We start from the raw sequence: 18,384 nt of genomic DNA on the forward strand, positions 1-18,384 counted from the left end.
AATTATCTACATATATTCCTTCCTGTCTTGGGCCGTTACTTTGAAAAACGTAACTTCCAACATGTGTAGAAATATGTTTCAAATTTTGGGATTCAAGATAGAGTATCACTTTCTCTCATCAACTTTGACGTCTACTCTTCCTCTCCAGCTCCTCCAGAGTTCCTCATCCCAGTTAGCGATGTAACATGTGAGAGCGGCGACAGTGTTACTCTGAGGTGTAAAGTGTGTGGTCGACCCCGAGCCACCGTCACCTGGCGGGGACCAGACAACAACACTCTGAGCAACAATGGACACTACAGCATCACTTACAGGTGATACAATGAGTTCCAATGTAATTAAGTTCCTCCTAAAGTTTTTTCTTTTTGTGTAGAACTTAACATTAATTCAGTTATCATTAGAAAACATGATCATTGCAGAGTATGTGTCTCATGGTTTGTCCCCCATCATTCTCTGTTTCTACAGTGAGACAGGAGAAGCAGCTTTGCGTATCCTGGGAGTGTCTGTAGAGGATGGCGGTGTGTACACCTGTGTCGCCACGAATGTAGCAGGCTCCGTCACCTCCTCTGCCAGCCTCAGAGTCTCAGGTGAGTTGTTCTGGCATGGTATGAACCCTCAAAGTCTTTATTTCTCTGTGATTTACCTGTGATTTACCTGAGAAAAATTTAATGGGTACTTTGTGGTATTAACAATTGGGGCTTTCGAAAAAGAAGTCTTATTTAAATAGGCCACTCAGAAAAAATTTAAGTTACTGTTTAGTATGCTAAAAAACTTCTACTTGTTTCCAGATGATTGCAGTGAAGTTCTCTGGAAAAGCAGCTTTGAGTCCCACTACACAGACATCACTGAATTAGGAAGGTAAGAATGCACCGATAAAACCCCCATAAATCTCAACTCTTACTATGACTATCATGTGGTGCTTAATGACCACATCAAAGCTAGTTTAATCTACATTACAGACTTTATCGCCAGTGGCAGTTAGGAAGTGGTGACTAAGAACTGAATGAGGAGGTTATGTAATTTCTTGCTTACTGACCACATTCAGTCAATCAACTGAAGTAGAATGATCTGACAAATCCGAGTGTATCATCTTCATCTAATTTTGCCCTTTAAATCAAGTCCAGAGACACACATCATAAATACAGTAAATGTGAGGGAGAAAAGTAAGTATGTCTCATTCCCCAAACCTCTATAGGTATAAGGGTACCACACAGTATTAAAGGGGTATTCAGATATTCTGTTAACCGTCTTTTATGCTCCCCAGGGGCCGGTTCTCAGTGACTAAGCGGTGTGACCAGAGAGGCAGTAAGCGAACAATAGCGGCAAAACATGTTAACAAGAAGCTGCTGCGTAGAGAGCAGGTGCTGCAGGAAATCAGACTCCTACAGTCCCTGGACCATCCCAACCTGGTCAAGCTGCTGGACACGTATGAGACGGCCAACAGCTACATCCTTGTGTTGGAGATGTAAGTGCAGAAGTGGCTCCATGTTGCTGTTGTGACCCTGCATTGTTTGAAAAAATGTATCTTTGAAAAAAATCTCAGAACAACAGATTAAAATCCTGTATTATGTGTTGCTTTTTCAGGGCTGACCAAGGACGTTTCCTGGACTACATAGTGAGCTGGGGCAACCTGACGGAAGAGAAAGTAGCTCTGTACCTCAGAGATATTCTTGAAGCTCTTCACTTCCTGCACAGCTGGAGGATAGCACACCTCGACCTCAAAGTACATACATATTCTTATCTCACACCTCGCTGCACCTTGCACTCAGCGTTCACCTGCAAGATGAACTGCATTATTGTACCTCTTTTACAAACAGCATACGCAGGATTAATATCTTTAATCCCATGTAGGCCCAGTGTGCTGGTGTTGAGGGTATCTGCCGCTCATGTCCAAAATTCTTTCTCCCTGCTCCTGCAGCCTGAAAACATTCTGGTGGAACATGCGTCTTCCCAGCCGGTGGTGAAGCTGACAGACTTTGGTGATGCCGTTCAGCTGAACCCTCCCTCCTCCTACATCCATCCTCTCCTGGGGAGCCCGGAGTTCTCCGCTCCTGAGCTGGTCCTGGGTCAGCCTGCATCTCTGATGTCTGACCTCTGGAGCTTAGGTCTGTAACCATGTGCGAGTAGTTTGTAATTTAGCAATACACAGTTCTGTGTTATAGCATATGTTTTGATGTCTCATGGTGGCTAATGTCACGGTGAGACATCTCACTCATACTAAATTACATAATACATCAATTTAGCTTCAGGGGAACTTCTTCTGTTACATACGTAGGTAGAAAATAAGTGGTGAAAGTAATACAATAAAACAGCATATTATCCCAAGCAGAGAGATAGTGTCACTGTTTAATCTAACCTGGCACATTATTCTCTAGTCTTGAGTAAAAAGCCTCACTACCAATGAGATATGAGAGATCAGCGCCGTAACGTAACTATGCAAGGCCCCCCCCGTGGCTATCCTTGAGTGGGCCCTTAATAAAGTAAGGTCAATAGTGTCAGTAGGGGAGTAGGGTCAGCACCTTTACAGCAGAGCGAGTAAAGGTGCTGACCCTGCGTCTGTAAAGATACATTTGATTCCTCCCCATTACACATTGTCGCAGATTGCAGGATTTAATAATCAAATACTCAATACTACTTACAGAACTGTACTGTGTACAAGCTTTTACCTTTTATAAGCAATTTATTTCTTCTAACAAAACATTTCAATACAGATCAATAAAAATTGCGTCAACTGTGTATACATGTTATACATGCACTCTCCCTGTCCTGACTGGATGGTGAAGCAGCGGGCCTGCACTCTCGCTGTCCTGGTGCTTAAGCTGAATTTTTAACATTCTGTTAACATTTTTAATATAGCTTGTGTTTTTATTTATGAAATAGCCTATCATGTATTTATGACACTTGTGTTGCAGTAGCTATATTTATCTCTGTGTGTGGGCTATAGCTGTTTTTGTGCCTAAAAACAAATTCCCCGTAGGTTAGGCTATATGAAAGCCTTATAACATTATATTATTCTGGAAAAAAACTCAGCATAACATAAAGGGTAACTAACTTCACACAATAAGGCTGTTTAATAACTGTTCATCTTGCCAAAATGGTCAATAACTGTATAGTAGCTAAACACTGTCAACTATGCAGGGACCCACCTGTTAACATGCTGTGTCATTCGTCACGTCTGACAGGATTTACCGTTCCAAATATAGTAGTGATTTTCGTAAGTTTGGTGGAAAATTACAGATATTTCTTGTGCCGTTTTTGGGTACCGCCCTGACATTTTCGTTTCATTTTCTAAGTGTCTCTGACAGCTGTGCCGATGCTGTCACTGAGCTGTATTGATTTGAATTTCCCGCCTAATGTATTAATTGGACCAAAAATCCCTGACGTATCAAACAAAAAATACTATGTACCAGTAAAGTTTTTATTTTATTTTAAATATTTGTTTTATTTTTATGTTCAAAATACAGACAATATCATGACCTGAACCCTACGTTGCGGTAAAAAAAAAAAAAAAAAAACCCAGTGAGAGATATTTATTGATTCATTTGCTGGTGTATTGATTGGCTGAATAATTTACAGGGGTGGTGACCTACGTTATACTGAGTGGCGCCTCTCCTTTCTTGGATGAGAGTTTGGAGGAGACCTGTCTGAACATCTGTCGCCTCGACTTCAGCTTCCCCGAGGACTACTTCCAGGGTGTGAGCCCCGCCGCCAGGGATTTTGTCTGCTTGCTGCTCCAGGGCGAGCCGGAGCGACGGCCCTCTGCAGCGTCTTGCCTGCAGGAGCCATGGCTCCAGCCTCGAGGTGTGATTAACAGAGACACTGGACATGCCACCTTAAATCACACACAGCCACCACCGTTGCCTCCATCTATGAATCATCACACCTCACATCTGGACACCTCCAGATTAATTTCCTTCATCGAGAGACGGAAACACCAGAACGATGTTCGGCCCATAGGCAGCATAAAGGCCTTCCTTCACAGCCGCCTGCTCAACCACATCTGACCGACAGGACACCAGATCACCAACAGAAAGTTGAAGCTACAGAACTGGATACCTGTTCTCCACAACATGTAGCTGCATGTTTCTGCATCAGAATTCCTGCCTGTCCAGCAAACCATAATGGATGAGTGACAAGTTTCCGTTAAGCTGTGTTAAAAACCTACTGAGAGCACCACCGCCACCAGCAACATTCTCACAATGATCCCCTTTACCCTCACTAAGCCACAAAAGTCCTGCTGCTGCTGACTGACCGACCTCTGCTGATAAACCCTTTGACTCTCTCCCCACCTCCCCTCTTTAACCTTGGCATATTGTCATTATGCCTGCACAACAAATGAACTGTTTGAATCTGTGTGAGATTTCAAACCTTGACTTGGCAGGGAGAAAAACCAAGCTTTCTCAACAAGCCAGCGTGAGCAAGTCTTGCGTTTCGGACAGTGTTAAACAGAGAAAAATAGAATACTGTATAATAAGACTAAATTCAGGCTGCTTTCAGTTGAACACAAGAAAATGCTTTTTTGTAATGAGAGATTACTTTTTGTAAATGATACCATGTACAGCGAGGAAACAGAGAACTGTCTTTATTCATACCTTTTGGAAAACAAAGGTTAGTTAAGTAGAGAGAAAACAAGAGGAATGAGATGTATGAACAAAGTAGCACCCATCAGCAGGGTGCACTTTTCCAAGAACAAGATGAAGACCAAAACCATGTTTTCCAGGAACACGTTGTAGTTACTTTCAGTGCAATAGCTGTGCTTATCTTTATACCCCCCTTAAGTTCAAAACAAGAAATCATTTCAGTTTGTGACACAAATCGAAACTAAATTAACTTATATTAAAGGTATTCGGCAAAGATTCTTCTCAGATTTCAACCTGCATCCGCCTTATTTGTAAATAAAGTATTCCTGCCTTTCACTCTCATTTTGAAGAATTTGTCTCAAATGAACAAAAGCTATTTAATTTGCAGAGTATTAGTGAGTCCATTCAGTTGGAGAGGCAAGTCCAGGATCTCCCTGGGGACCCTCAACAGCCGGATTTTCACTCACTGAACAAACCGCTACTAGAAATGCACTCATATTTTGCATCAATTCCCATGTGCAATGTTGCAGCTTTAACATTTATGCAACTATTTATGAAGACTTGTGTTGTAGCCGTATTCTTCAAAAGGCATGTACGTACCTGGTACTGCAATAGATGTCTGTATTGTGTTAACTCTTATGTATTAAGTTCAGTATTAATATCTGCAAAACCCCAGGCAAGAGGAGGGTTTTTCGGAAATAATGTATAAAAATGTGTATCTATAAAATATAGGCACTTATGCTTTCATTTTGTCATTGTTATGTTTTTATTTTCTGTAACAATACCAAAGTTGACTATGCTCTGTTTTCCTGCTAATATGTGTTTTTTTGTTTTAATGATTTCTCATGTTAAGTTATAACAGACCACACTGAACCCACACATGTGAGTGTTTACATAGGTTCAGTCTGGCTTTATTTATTCTTATTGTAATAAGAAATTGTTTGGTGGTTTAATTGCTGAAAAAAAAACAACTAATATTTCACTTGTCTTTTTTCAAGCTGTGCACAAAGTGGTTTGCTGTGTGAGTTTGTTTGGCTTCCGTAGGTAGATACTGGTGTATGTTGCTAGATTTTTTAGCATCTCAGTTTCGGCACCACAAGACCGACTTGCTTGATATTCTTACCAAGTAATAGGTCTGGACACAAAATGCCCATTCACCACAGACTTTAAATGATCGCAGAATGCATTATCCTTTTTAGGAGACAGACACCCAAATCTTGCACCACCAAAATTTCAAATATATCCTTTTGATAAATATCCATCAGCATTAACAGGTATCTGCCATGAAAGAGATCGCTTCCAGTTATTTTCATTTAAATGCATTGGTGTCTTTAGGTTGAGAAGTTGTTGAAAACTTTTTTTTTTTTTTTTTTTTAAAGTGCCAGTTGAGTGAGTCAACCTAGAGAGGTGAGTGAAACTAAAAACATACATTGTTTCTTATTTAATTCGAAGGTTGTGAGAGTTACTGTGTCAGATAATCTGATTTAATGTTAAAGAAGTCAAAAATATGTTGACTCTGTCGGTCTGTACAGTCAAAGTCTCATTTTGTGTCATTTTTATTTATTGTTGTGGATCTGGGTTTCCCAAAATCATCTTAATCAGTTTATCAAATTCTCATAAAGCCTACACAAGGGAAAATATGATCAAAGTAATAAAATGCCTTTTGGGAAACTCAACCACTTCATGATGTAAAGATGTACAGAGAGGGACGGGCAGTTTGCCCGCACCCAGGATGTAAACCTCATACAGTAACTAATGTCATATTTTAAATACACATAGAACAAGACTGCAGCAATGTCATTTTGAATGTCTTATTCTGACTTATTTTTACTTTTGCATGTATATTTCTTTGTACAGAAGATTGTGTTTACATGTTACTACATGTTGTAAATATTTTATTTTGTCCTCTGTTATTTTGCCATTAAACGTACAAGGAACAACTGATGCCTCTGAGACTATGTATGCACATAAATACACACACCTTCTTATGAAAAATGTACGGTAGGACAGTTTCAAATATTACTCATTTATTAGTTTCCTATAACCTTTGAAGGTTAGAAAGCAGGGCGATGCTGTATTCCTGGCATGAGTTGATGGCAGGGAAAAACCCTGAACAGCAATGATAAACTTCCATACTTTAACTTAAAGGCTGGTTTTACAGTGACAATTAGTTTTCATGTCAAACTAGAACCTGTGAGAAAAGTGAGTCATCAGCTTCACTGGTTTAAAGTTCTTTTTTTAGTCTTGTATAAAAAGTAACACTGATTAATTATGATGATAATGATTGATGATATTTAAATCAATTTGGGGAAATTCTTTGTTTCCAGCAATGAAAAAAGATGGTAAGATGACAAGATGTGTTCAGTAATACTAAATGAATGTAGTTACACTGATGATCTGCATGTGCTAACCTATAAAAAAAACAGAAAGGTTACTGATCTTATCTGTCCTTTGCAGATGCTGCTGCTGTGCATGAATTAGTTTACTGTTCTGTCATTGCAAAGTACACACAATTTCCCCACCACCTTCATTCACTTCTAATGTTAGTCACTTTTGTTTTCAAAAAGAAAGAAAGAGGAGTTAAGGGACATTTTCATGATTATCATCCTTATTTAAGTTTGAAGTTTGAGTGTGACGTAATTCACACGTCTTGAAGGTTCCTGTTGTTTATATTGTCACCTATCAGTCGATCTACAGTGTATTCACCTGCAACAGCTGTCTCTGCACGTTACCAAGTGATCTGCACTGTGTTTGTAGACAGATGTGTCAAAGGAACGGTGTTTCTTATCAGGTGTTAAATTCATACAATTTTCCTAGCAACAGCAGGTAAAATATTTTGCATGAAACCACAATCTGTGCACAATCTTGTGATCAAAATGTCACACAAGAGCTGTAGGGTGTGAAGGTGGCGCATAGTGTCTTAATCTTGTGATCAAAATGTCACACAAGAGCTGTGGAGTGTGAAGGTGGCGCATAGTGTCTTAAAAAAAAAACAACAAAAAAAAAAAAGGAAAAGAAAATTGTTTTGATGACTGAATATGGGATTTCTTTGAACATGTGTATTTCTTGGCATTCAGATACTATTTTCTTCTTTTTGACAGTCTATCTCCTTCACCCACTCAATTCAGTACTCAGATAGACATCCCTGTCTGGCTCTTTTTTTTCATGGTTTTAACAAGTGAAACCCTGATAAAGGTTGAGTCACCTTATCTGGGCCTGTCTCCACAAAAGTGAAAGGGATTTTCTAAGTATTCATATAAAAATACTTAGAAAGTCAATCCCACTACAGAGAAAATGACTCAAATATTGACCTATATAAAAACTGTCATAAGATTAGTATCAACTATACTGTGCAGTATGCCTGTGTGACCACTAGATGGCACTAAAGAGCTTATATGGTATTTAGTCATTTCAATTATCCCATACCCATACAAACGCAGTGCCAAATCATCAAGTTACATGCTTCATCCCAGTAGCACCAGTTGTGCAAAGTGAGGGCAGAGTCTCTCAACAGGAACCAACCACTTTCTATTAAAGGTCCTGGTGTTGTATATGTTTGCTCACTGTCATGTCTTACTGGGACACTTGAACAGAGTTGAGCGATCATTAATCTTATTAGGAACACCCGTGTTTCTCCCTCTACATGTTAAAATGTCTGCTGTGAAAAAGGCCCATCACGCACCGAGACAGCTAAACCGAAGTTATTTGTTTTTACACTAAAGAGTTCCATGCGCAGAAATATATTTTAGTCAATCATGCGTCTGTTTGGTTTGTTAGTTTTGACATGTATGTTTTTTTACTTGTTTTTGACTGGCAACATGTTTTTTTTTTCTTGATTTTGCCTGGCTTTTGCCTCACCCTTTCCCCTTCCTAACTGTAATTCCTACTTACCAACAGTATCTAGCCTTCAGTCTTCACCCGTTGCACACATCCAGCTCATCCAGGTGTAAGTGTAAATTAGAAAGCCTACTATGTATACAGTAAATGCATGGAGAAGCACACTGAATCCCAACATATCTATGACATCTGACTTTTGATGAGGAAAAGCTTCTACCAAATGAAAGAACACACTTCAGCCTATTCGTTTATTTGCTGTTGATCTCCAAATAGTATTCAAAGATGATTATGGGCATACTTTACAGGGCTCAATTAAAATGCTCACCACGGCAATTTTTTTTTAAAGTTTCAAGTGAAGCGTCCCTTGAAAATATTTAGTTTAGGATAAATACATCTGTACTCTTCATTCCTTTTCTCTTCCTTTACTGCTTTACAATGATTGACAGGGCTAATAATAGCTAATGTTTTGTGAATATCACGTATTCAAATGAAGCGTTTACAAACCTCCTCTGATTATTAATTGTGCATCGGTAGGCTTTAAACTAACAAAGGCATAGGCCTATATTTCATGGCTATCACAAACTTTTAGAAAAACTTTAAACAACGAACTTGATCATCAGAAAATAATGCATGATAATTATGAATGAAGTCATCTCAATCAACACCTGGGCTGTAATCCCAGCTGTCTGCTACACCGTTGTCCGCCTGGACACCATATCAATCACTGTAGATTAAATTACATTATGTTCAGAGCTAATTTAGTTAGGGTATAATCACAGTTAAGCTAATTTACTTTTCATATAAATCTAGCATAACATTAACGTAATTTGCGTGCAAATAAATTATCGAATTAACATACAAACCAAACGAAATGTACCTTGAAAACACATGAAACCTTAGCTAAATAACAACACACCAAAACTGCGGTGCCTCCATCACCCAGACTGATATCCAGCGAGGGTGAGAGGGGAGAGATGAAGGAAGTGGTCTCCCTGTTCACCACCACGGTACCTGCTCCGCGAGTGTGGCACCAATGTGCGTTGAAGAACACCACAGTGACGTCACGACGCTTCCTGCGCTGCTGCAACGTGCAGTTTGACAGAACTGTAGTAACCTATCGACGCCGGCTGTTGTAGGTCATGTGACTCTCTTCTTGCTCAATAAAGCTGTCTTTGCAGAGAGGAGGAAGAAGAAACACAAACGTGACGCAGGATGTATCCAGCTAGTCTTTCCTTTCACCGAACATCAAACATAAGAATAGAAAACGTTTGATGCAGTGAAGTAGTGGTCTGAGATGAAACCTCGTCTGTAAACCACTTTTCATTTTCAGCACCATGCTGAGGAAAAGAACAAAATGTAATCCACAAAGGAAGAGGGGTCACTGCTGCAACAAATACAATCAGTGTAAAAAAAGAAGAAAAAATAATAGAATTCATCAAATATTTGGGGTATTTTTTTAATAATACAATGTTATTGAGAAAAAACTTAATTGGCTTAATTTGATAATACATATTTAACATAACATAAACATTACAAATATATCTGCTTGTGTTGCAAGTCTACACCCAGTCTGCACAAAACAGGAAAGAAAAGTAAAATAGAAGAGAAAAGAAACAAAAACATTACTCAAATATTCCATCATTAAAAATATCATGAAACCACTGATGATATTAATGGAAATTTCAGATGTAAAATGCCTGAACCTAGAAAACATGGGCAGCTTTACTGGCCGCACTAGCATTTAGTGGCCACTTTGTCGATTTTCACCCTGAACACTATTTTTCACCTGTGAGAACATGTACTGTTAAAGGGGCAGTCCACTGATTTTACATGTCATAGTTTATTAGTCAAGGTTAGTCAGTGGCAATCAACCTTGGGACATTGCATTCATATGGTAAGCATCATAACCACTCAGCTAGTTATTTGTATATTTCAACAACAAAGCAATTAAAAGTGCTTTACATGAAATATTAAGTATTAAGACAAAATGCAAAAGAAACACATATAAATATACATTTAAATACAATTAAAATAGTTATTAAAGTTAAGAGAATAGAAAATAAAAATAAGACATACATTTTGAGAATAAAACTGTACAGTGCGAGAAATGAATGAAAAGCCTCAAATTTGATTTAATAAAAGGCAGCAGCAGACAGAAAAGTCTTCCGCTTTGATTGAAAAGAACTGAGAGTTGCAGCAGTCCTCCAATTTTCTGTGAGTTTGCTGGTGCATTAAAACTGAAAGCTTAGTTTTGACTCAGGGGACAGAAAGTAGACCTGTCCTAGACGACCTGAGAGGTCTGGATGGGAAGAAACCTGAGAGAAGATCTGAGGCCATGCAATTTGAAACATTTTTGAAAAAGCCTGTTGGCAGAATATCAAGTCAGAAGGAGAATTTCAGATGTTGTATGATTTCCTCCAAGTTTTTATGGTTGATCGGAAAAAATTGTGTCATGGTATTTGAATTGATTTCAAGTGGACACGGGGACAACACATACCCTGTAGCTGATATACAGGCACTGACTGCTTGTCAATTTTTCTGAATTTATTCTTATATAAGCCTCGATGATGCCATAGTGATGTCATCAGTTATCTCAGCTTGGGCATCGACAACACACTTATAACAGAAAGCCTGCGCCAAAAATATGGAGTTAAAAGACGCCTGATGAAAGACACTATCTAGTTGCATTATGGGAAGTGTACCTGGACCTGTAAATGGGTCACTGGGGACCGAACATCAGGATATCTTGGCCTCTGCTGCTTCAGTCTTGACCTTTTTTTTTTCAAATCTGTCTCTCTCAAGCCAAACAACTTTATGGAAGTGCAATACAAAAATGCTTTAAAATCAGCTCATGTCTATGTGAAATCTTCTTCAACAACCACAACTCCCATGTGGAAACCATTTGTGAAAACGCATTGAGGGACAAAGCAAGAACAGACTTCAGCTCTGGAGCAGGGTGGAACTTTCTGCATGCTCATGGATATTAATTAAAGTATAAATATAAAACTAATAATTAATAGTTGAATCTGTCAGTTGACTTGATGGGATGGTTAGTCAGGCTGCATGACAGAATATGCTATATCATGAAATAATAATGGGGTTTCTTGTATAAAGCATTGTAATAAATTTATCACTTTTACTTTTACTTTAAAACTTTTTTAAAAATTACCTGTTTTTTGTGTAATACTGATTAACATCATAAGAAATGTTGCAGGTGTTTTTCATAACCTGACTGTGAAAATGCTTAGGTGTGTATAAGTGTATAAGTGTCGACACACAACTTGTATACTTCCCCTTTCAGGTTGTGGTTTTTCTCTAAATTGAGGCTAAGTGCAAATATGCTGCTACAGATGTTATGAAACTTGTAAAGCTTACTAAGGTTGCCACCTGCAGCAGGGACCTCTTGCAGCACAGCAGTTTGATATGCACAAAGCTGATGCACGTTTGAAGGTGTCAGTGACGTGCAAATAAATGATAATATTTGTTTCAGCTTTCATTATGGCGTTTCCCTATTTCACAGCAACTTTGATTCTGGCTTTGATCCAGTGCACCTATTGTTTCTTTCGGTAGCTAGGAGGATTTAATGAGGTTGGTTAGGCCCCCTATGCTGACGTTGTTGACAGCTGTTGTATTTGACACAGTTTCTCGCTCAGCTTCAGCCAGTAGCAAGTGATTAAAAAAGGAAAACAGATACAGTCATTCACAATTCATTAAAAAATCTCTAGTATCCAAAGCTGTATATACAGTACAACCATTAAATATGCATATTATATAGTACCATTATATATCCTTATGTAGTCTATAGAACTTATAAAAGCATACAAATATATGAATGTATGAAAATAAGGCAACAAATGTGCATGTAACTCTATTACAACATCATCAGACCATAATATCAGGCGTGTATTTCTCAAACTGATACATACACATACTTCTCATACACACTACTAATATACATACCACTGACTAGCTTTATACCCATTCCCTTAAGTGCAGAAATTTACACCATAGCCTATTGTTATGCTAAACTTAACTGTAATGAACTGAGGTCCTAAAATAGCCCATTCAAAGTGACAATTGCATGCCTAGAATCACCTCTTTTTGATTTCACAAGAAATGTCCTCATTGTGGTGATGACCACACTCCAGTACCCCCACTTTACACAGCAGTGCTCCTCTCATCCAGGCTGCTGGTATTGGAGTAGTATGACCCGACGATTCTGTCCTGTGGTATGAGGACCTTGATAGCCTGACACAGCCTGCAGGGAGCCCTGTTTATCAGTCTCAGCAGGTTCTTCCTGAACTTCTCCCCGACAAACACATACAGGATGGGATTGAGGCAGCTGTGAGAGTAGGCGATGGCCTCAGTGACTTGGAGGGCCAATCTGATGGCAATGCTGCTTTTGCATTCTATGTAGATGTGCATTAGCTCCAGTGCTTTGAACAATGAGACAACGTTGTAGGGGACCCAGCAGCAGAAGAAAACAGCTATCACTATGAAAACTAAACGGATGGCCTGTTTCTTGGATGACTGGCTGTAAAACAGCCTCCAGATAATCTGTGAGTAGCAGAAACTCATGATGACAATCGGGATAAATAAACCTACAATGTTCATTTTGAAAAGGCCGAAGATTGCCCAGAAGTGAGTGTTGTGATGTGATGTGCTGTTAAAAGAAACTGGGGGATACACTGAAAAGCAGTACTGAGAATTATTACTAGCCTCTTGTTTAAGAAACATCACTTCAGGGAAGGAAGCCAAAAATCCAGCTGCCCATGTCACGGCAGCTGCAATCATTCCAAAGGACCGTGTACGCGCTTTCATAGCGTAAACAGCGTGTACTATAGCCAAGTACCGGTCAATGCTCATCAGGCAGATGAAAAAGATTCCACAGTAGAAAACAATATGATAAATACCCAGGACCACCTTGCACATAGTATCCCCAAACAGCCACTGGTCCCGGGCTTGGTGGGCTAGGAAGGGAAGGGTACACACCAAGAGAAGGTCAGCAATGGCCAGGTTTAGGAGGCACACGTCTGTCATGCTGCGGAGTCGCACCCCACAAGCAATGACCCAAATGACCAGTGAGTTACCCAGTAAGCCCAGGAGGAAGAAGATGGAGTAGAGGACTGGAAGAAAATAGGCCCCGTGATGCTCATACACACATCTCCCATTGTCAGAGTCAAGCCAGTCATTATAGTCGGAGTAGTTATAGTAATCTTCAGTGATGTTGTAATCAGTATAACTGGATAAGGAACAAAACCAACAAAGAAAAATTATTGATTAGAAAGTTATCATTATTTCAGCTCAATTTACTGGATGAACTATCTTGCAAATCATAGATGTAAAAAAGTACACTACTATGCTCTGTAGCTGCGGGGAGTGCCATAAAACCTTCAAAGTTTCACTAAGACGAGATGCATTGTCAAACAAGAATAATGCAGATGTGTAATCCTGCAGCCCAGAACAGTATAATAGAGGTTATGGCAAAATACACTGAAGTTGAAACTGAAAAGATCACACAGCTGTTGGCAATTATTCCTAAGTTATTCCACACAAATACTCTGAAGTAAAGAAAAACAGTGGAAGCTAGCGAGGCGCAGGCTGACAAAGTTGCAGACTTTATGGTAGTGTGATCTGAGAAACATAGTGAGTCAGTTATGGAGGTATGTGGTTCAGATTTATTCTTACCCGTCTGGTTGGTCCTCTATAGATCGATTCTCACTTAAGCCAGTGAAAACACTGACAGGAGAGATAGTTGCAGCCATGGTCACCTCCCTGGAAATTAAACAAAGCACATGACCTACTTACTGAAGAGAAACAAGGAAGGAAGAAAAGCTATGCACACCCTAGATCAGTTCAGTTTTATACATTTGTTTTTTCTACAACTTCTGCTTAAAGGTTTCTCATAAGACTTTTTAGGTATGTGAAGTCACCACCTCTATTTGTCTCTATGTGACTCTGCAGAGTTGTGGTTAGCACTATGTTTTGCATATCATGACCCATGGTTTATGTGCATGTAAATTGATTTGTGTTCAAATATCTTTAAAGCTTGTTTTGCTTGGCCAACATATACCAAACCAGACAGAAATTTCAGCACAGCTAGATGCAGTTTATGATATTTATGGCATTGGAACCAGAACATGTGTGTGTGGTTGTACAATTCATTGATGGCTGGGATATCATAAGTGCATTTTTTTCTACTTTCTACTTATTTTGGACAAAGCAAGTCAAATTGGCATTTTTTTTGTCATGAAGTACAGATGAGGATACATTTCCTCCCCCAAAGACTCATGGCAAGACAAGGATAAGACGGGGCATACATGTAGGCTACATACTTTTATATATAAAAATTAACAACACCACTGCAATAGTACAACAAAATAGGAAAATTAAATGTGGACTCTTAAACATTATATCTCTGACATCTAAAGCCGTATTAATAAACAATCTAATCTCAGATAATCATATTGATTTATTTTGTTTTACTGAAACCTGGCTGTGTCATGAAGAATATGTTAGCCTAAATCAAATCCCCAAACACAGGAACCTTAGAAACAGTTGTAAAACCTGATATATATTTAGACTGTTTTTCTCCAATCGACCTTCCTGAACTAACTTCAGTGATTTATGCATCTAAACCATCTATCTGTCTCTTAGACCCCATCACAACTAGGCTGCTTAAGGAAGTCTTACCCTTAGTTAACACTTCTTTACTAGATGTGATCGATCTATCTTTAGTAACAGCCTATGAACCACAGTCCTTCAAAGTAGCTGTAGTTAAACCTCATCTTATAAAGCCTACTCTTGATTCAGGCATTTTAGCCAACTATAGACCTATGTCTAACCTTCTCTTTCTCTCTAAGATCCTTGAGAAAGCAGTCACCTACCTATGGAGATAGATTTGTTTCATAATGATTTGTGTGAACAGATGGACAATCTGTGTGTAAATGTGTAATCTGTAAATATAAACACCTTCCACAAATACAAAAAAAGATTTGTAAACTCACAAAAATATTTTGCGAATATAAAATGGATCTGCAAATACAAATCTATCTCCATACATTAGATACTATTGACCATCACATCCTATTACAGAGACTGGCACATTTAATTGGCATTAAATGAACTGCATCAAACTCCTCCACCTTTAAGTCCTATTTATCAGATCGATTTCAGTTTGTACACGATAACCATGAATCTTCCATACACACTAAAGTTAGACACGGAGTTCCGCTAGGTTTAGTGCTTGGAACAATTCTATTCACCTTATATATGCTTCCTTTAGGTAATATCATTAGGAAACATACATTTTCATTGTTATGCAGATGATATCCAATTATATTTATCAATGAAGCCAGATGAAACCAATCAGTTAACTAGACTCCAAGCATGCCTTAAAGACATAAAGACCTGGATGACCTGCAATTTTCTGCTACTAAACTCAGACAAAACTGAGGCTATCGTGCTTGATCCTAAACATCTTAGAAACACATTATCTGATGATAGAGCTACTCTAGATGGCGTTACCATGGGCTCCAGCACCACTGTAAGGAATTTGGGAGTTATCTTTGATCAGGATATGTCCTTTAACTCCCACATAAAACACAGTTTAAGGACTGCCTTTTTTCACCTTTGTAACATTGCAAAAATCAGGCACATCCCATCTCAAAAAGACGCAGAAAAAGTAGTCCATGCATTTTTTTAAGTCTAGGCTGGATTATTGCAATTCCTTACTATCACACTACCCTAACATATCTCTAAAGGCTCTCCAGCTGATCCAGAACGCTGCTGCGCAAGTACTGACAAAAACTAGAAAAAGATATTATATTTCTCCCACTTAAGCTTCTCTGCAATGGCTTCCTGCATAATCCAGAATAGAATTTAAAATCCTTCTCCTCACCTACAAAGCCCTTAATGGTCTGGCACCATCGTATCTTAAAGAGCTCATGTACCCTATTACCTCACTAGAACACTGCGCTCCCCGAACGCAGGCTTACTTGTGGGTCCTAGGGTCTTCTAAAGTAGAATGGGAGGCAGAGCCTTCAGCTATCAGGCTCCTCTCCTGTGGAACCATCTTCTAGTTTTGGTCTGGGAGGCGGACACCCTCTCTACACTTAAGAGTAGGCTTAAAACTTTCCTGTTTTGATAAAGCTTATGGTTAGGGCCAGTTCAGGCTTGCCTTGGCCCCTAGTTATGCAGCTATGGGCCTAGATTGCCAAGACTTCCTATGATGCACTGAGCTCCTCTCTCCTCCTGTACGCATTCATGTACCATTAATGCATGTTACTAACTTGGCTTCTTCCACAGAGTTTTTGTGCTTTCTCGCAGGTTTCTGTGGATCATGGTCACAGATTGCCTGGTTATGGATTGCAGGCTTCTATGGGTTGTGGTTTTGGACCGCCTGCTGCCTTAGTCCTGCTTGAGGCCCATGCCTGCTATTATTACTATTAGTCATATTTCTCTTATTATCATTGTTATTGTTATTATTGTAGTTATTGTGCTTCTCTGTGGCTCTCTCTCCCCTCTCGCTCTCCCTCTTTCTCTCAACCCAACCAGTCAAGACAGATGGTCGCCCACCTAGAGCTCGATTCTGCTTGAGGTTTCTTCCAGTTAAAGGGGAGTTTTTCCTTGCCGCTGCCACCAAGTGGTTGCTCATGGGGGAATGGTGGGTCTAGACTTGCTCTATGTGAAAAGTGCCATGACATAACTTTTGTTGTGATTTTGTGCTATATAAATAAAATTGACTTGGCTTGAAATGACTTGATGTAGACTGATAAATGCACTTGCACTTTTGACATTTTTTTGACATAATATGTGCCTTTGTGATGTTGGATATTGTTGGCCAGCTGCAGACTGGCCACTGCCAATAGTTCTTGTGTATAGTAACTCTTTCTAAGATTGTCATATTTGTAATTTTGCTTTATTTTTTATGTGTATAAATTAATTGTCTATGTGTACTTCTCTTTGCAAACTCGCTTGCCTCAAATTGCCTCTTTAGGAATGAATAAAGTAGTTTTGATTTGAATTGAATTGAAACGTAGCTGTACCTTGATACAATAAGCGATAGGAATCCAAATACTTGTAACTATCCAAATCCAGGATACTCAGCTGAAAATAAGTATTTTTCCTTTTCATTTATCCAGTTGCTTTAAAAAGGCAGTCAATATAGGCATCAATTTGTCATTTAAAGTCATTAGTGGGATAAAGTGTACAGCCACAGTCAACTGACTTATACTTCAATTTTTTTGCGTAACAATCCACATTACCACAACTGGGCATCCTATAATACCTGCACTAATATTAACTCAGAGCTAGAGTTGAGATAATTTGTTCTTCTTTTTAAAATTATCCAAAAACAACTGTACACCTAATCAGGGTTGACTATATTGTATCTGTTTGCATTATGCCTTTATCTCTTCTGACTCTGATGAAGACAAAGTAGTATTTAAATTTTAGTGTGTTTGCATTGTCATATGCAAATTAACCATAGTGGGTTAATCTTTTCTCCCCACTGATAGATATAGACACTGTCAGAATTGTGCGTAGAAACAGACATGTGACATAAAAGTGTAAGTCAAAAAAAAAACTTTACCTGCCAGTGTTGTTAAAAAGAGTGGTGCTCATCATGGATCACACTATGATAAGGTAGATGATCAAATCCGCTGTATTTCACAAGAGAGGTGAGAAATGGTTAACACTTCAAGAAAGAGAAGGCGTGAGATGTGAGCAAACATTTTTAAATTACCCATCCCCAAACCAAGCTATCAGGGTGGGCTTGTGGGTTTTCATATGCAAGGTATATGGTTTTTTAGTTCCTGAGTGTGCTTTCGAAACACTCACGTAAGAGCCCACAGATGCGAGCTTTAACATGTGCAAGTTGACTCGGACCAGACCTGCAAGCACACATAGCTTGCACAGTTCTGCATGCTGGTTTGTGCTTTTTTTGCTAAGAAGAAGTGATTCTACTGAC

General features: G+C 39.0%; 2 protein-coding genes across 4 annotated transcripts in view; one reads left to right on the forward strand and one right to left on the reverse strand.

Moving 5' to 3' along the window:
- Positions 1–7,553, forward strand: part of triob (trio Rho guanine nucleotide exchange factor b) — a 110,866-nt gene extending 103,313 nt beyond the window's left edge. For all 3 annotated transcript variants that reach the window (XM_067602124.1, XM_067602125.1, XM_067602127.1), the window contains 7 exons: positions 149–311; positions 463–584; positions 786–855; positions 1,262–1,462; positions 1,582–1,720; positions 1,916–2,102; positions 3,574–7,553. In XM_067602124.1, the coding sequence (XP_067458225.1) occupies positions 149–311; positions 463–584; positions 786–855; positions 1,262–1,462; positions 1,582–1,720; positions 1,916–2,102; positions 3,574–4,001 (1,310 nt within the window). In that variant the 3' untranslated portion in view covers positions 4,002–7,553. The remainder of the gene's footprint in view (positions 1–148; positions 312–462; positions 585–785; positions 856–1,261; positions 1,463–1,581; positions 1,721–1,915; positions 2,103–3,573) is intronic.
- Positions 7,554–10,676: 3,123 nt separating this feature from the next.
- On the reverse strand, positions 10,677–18,159 carry cabz01093075.1. Its single transcript, XM_067602129.1, has 3 exons — positions 18,007–18,159; positions 14,103–14,189; positions 10,677–13,656 (listed from the first exon to the last, which is right to left on the reverse strand). Exons 1-3 carry the CDS (start codon positions 18,039–18,041, stop codon positions 12,573–12,575), a joined length of 1,206 nt encoding a protein of 401 aa, XP_067458230.1. The 5' UTR covers positions 18,042–18,159; the 3' UTR covers positions 10,677–12,572.
- Between the last annotated feature and the right edge of the window lie 225 nt (positions 18,160–18,384).

The sequence above is a fragment of the Thunnus thynnus genome, chromosome 10, assembly GCF_963924715.1.
Source record: "Thunnus thynnus chromosome 10, fThuThy2.1, whole genome shotgun sequence".
NCBI classification, from domain to species: Eukaryota; Metazoa; Chordata; class Actinopteri; order Scombriformes; family Scombridae; genus Thunnus; species Thunnus thynnus.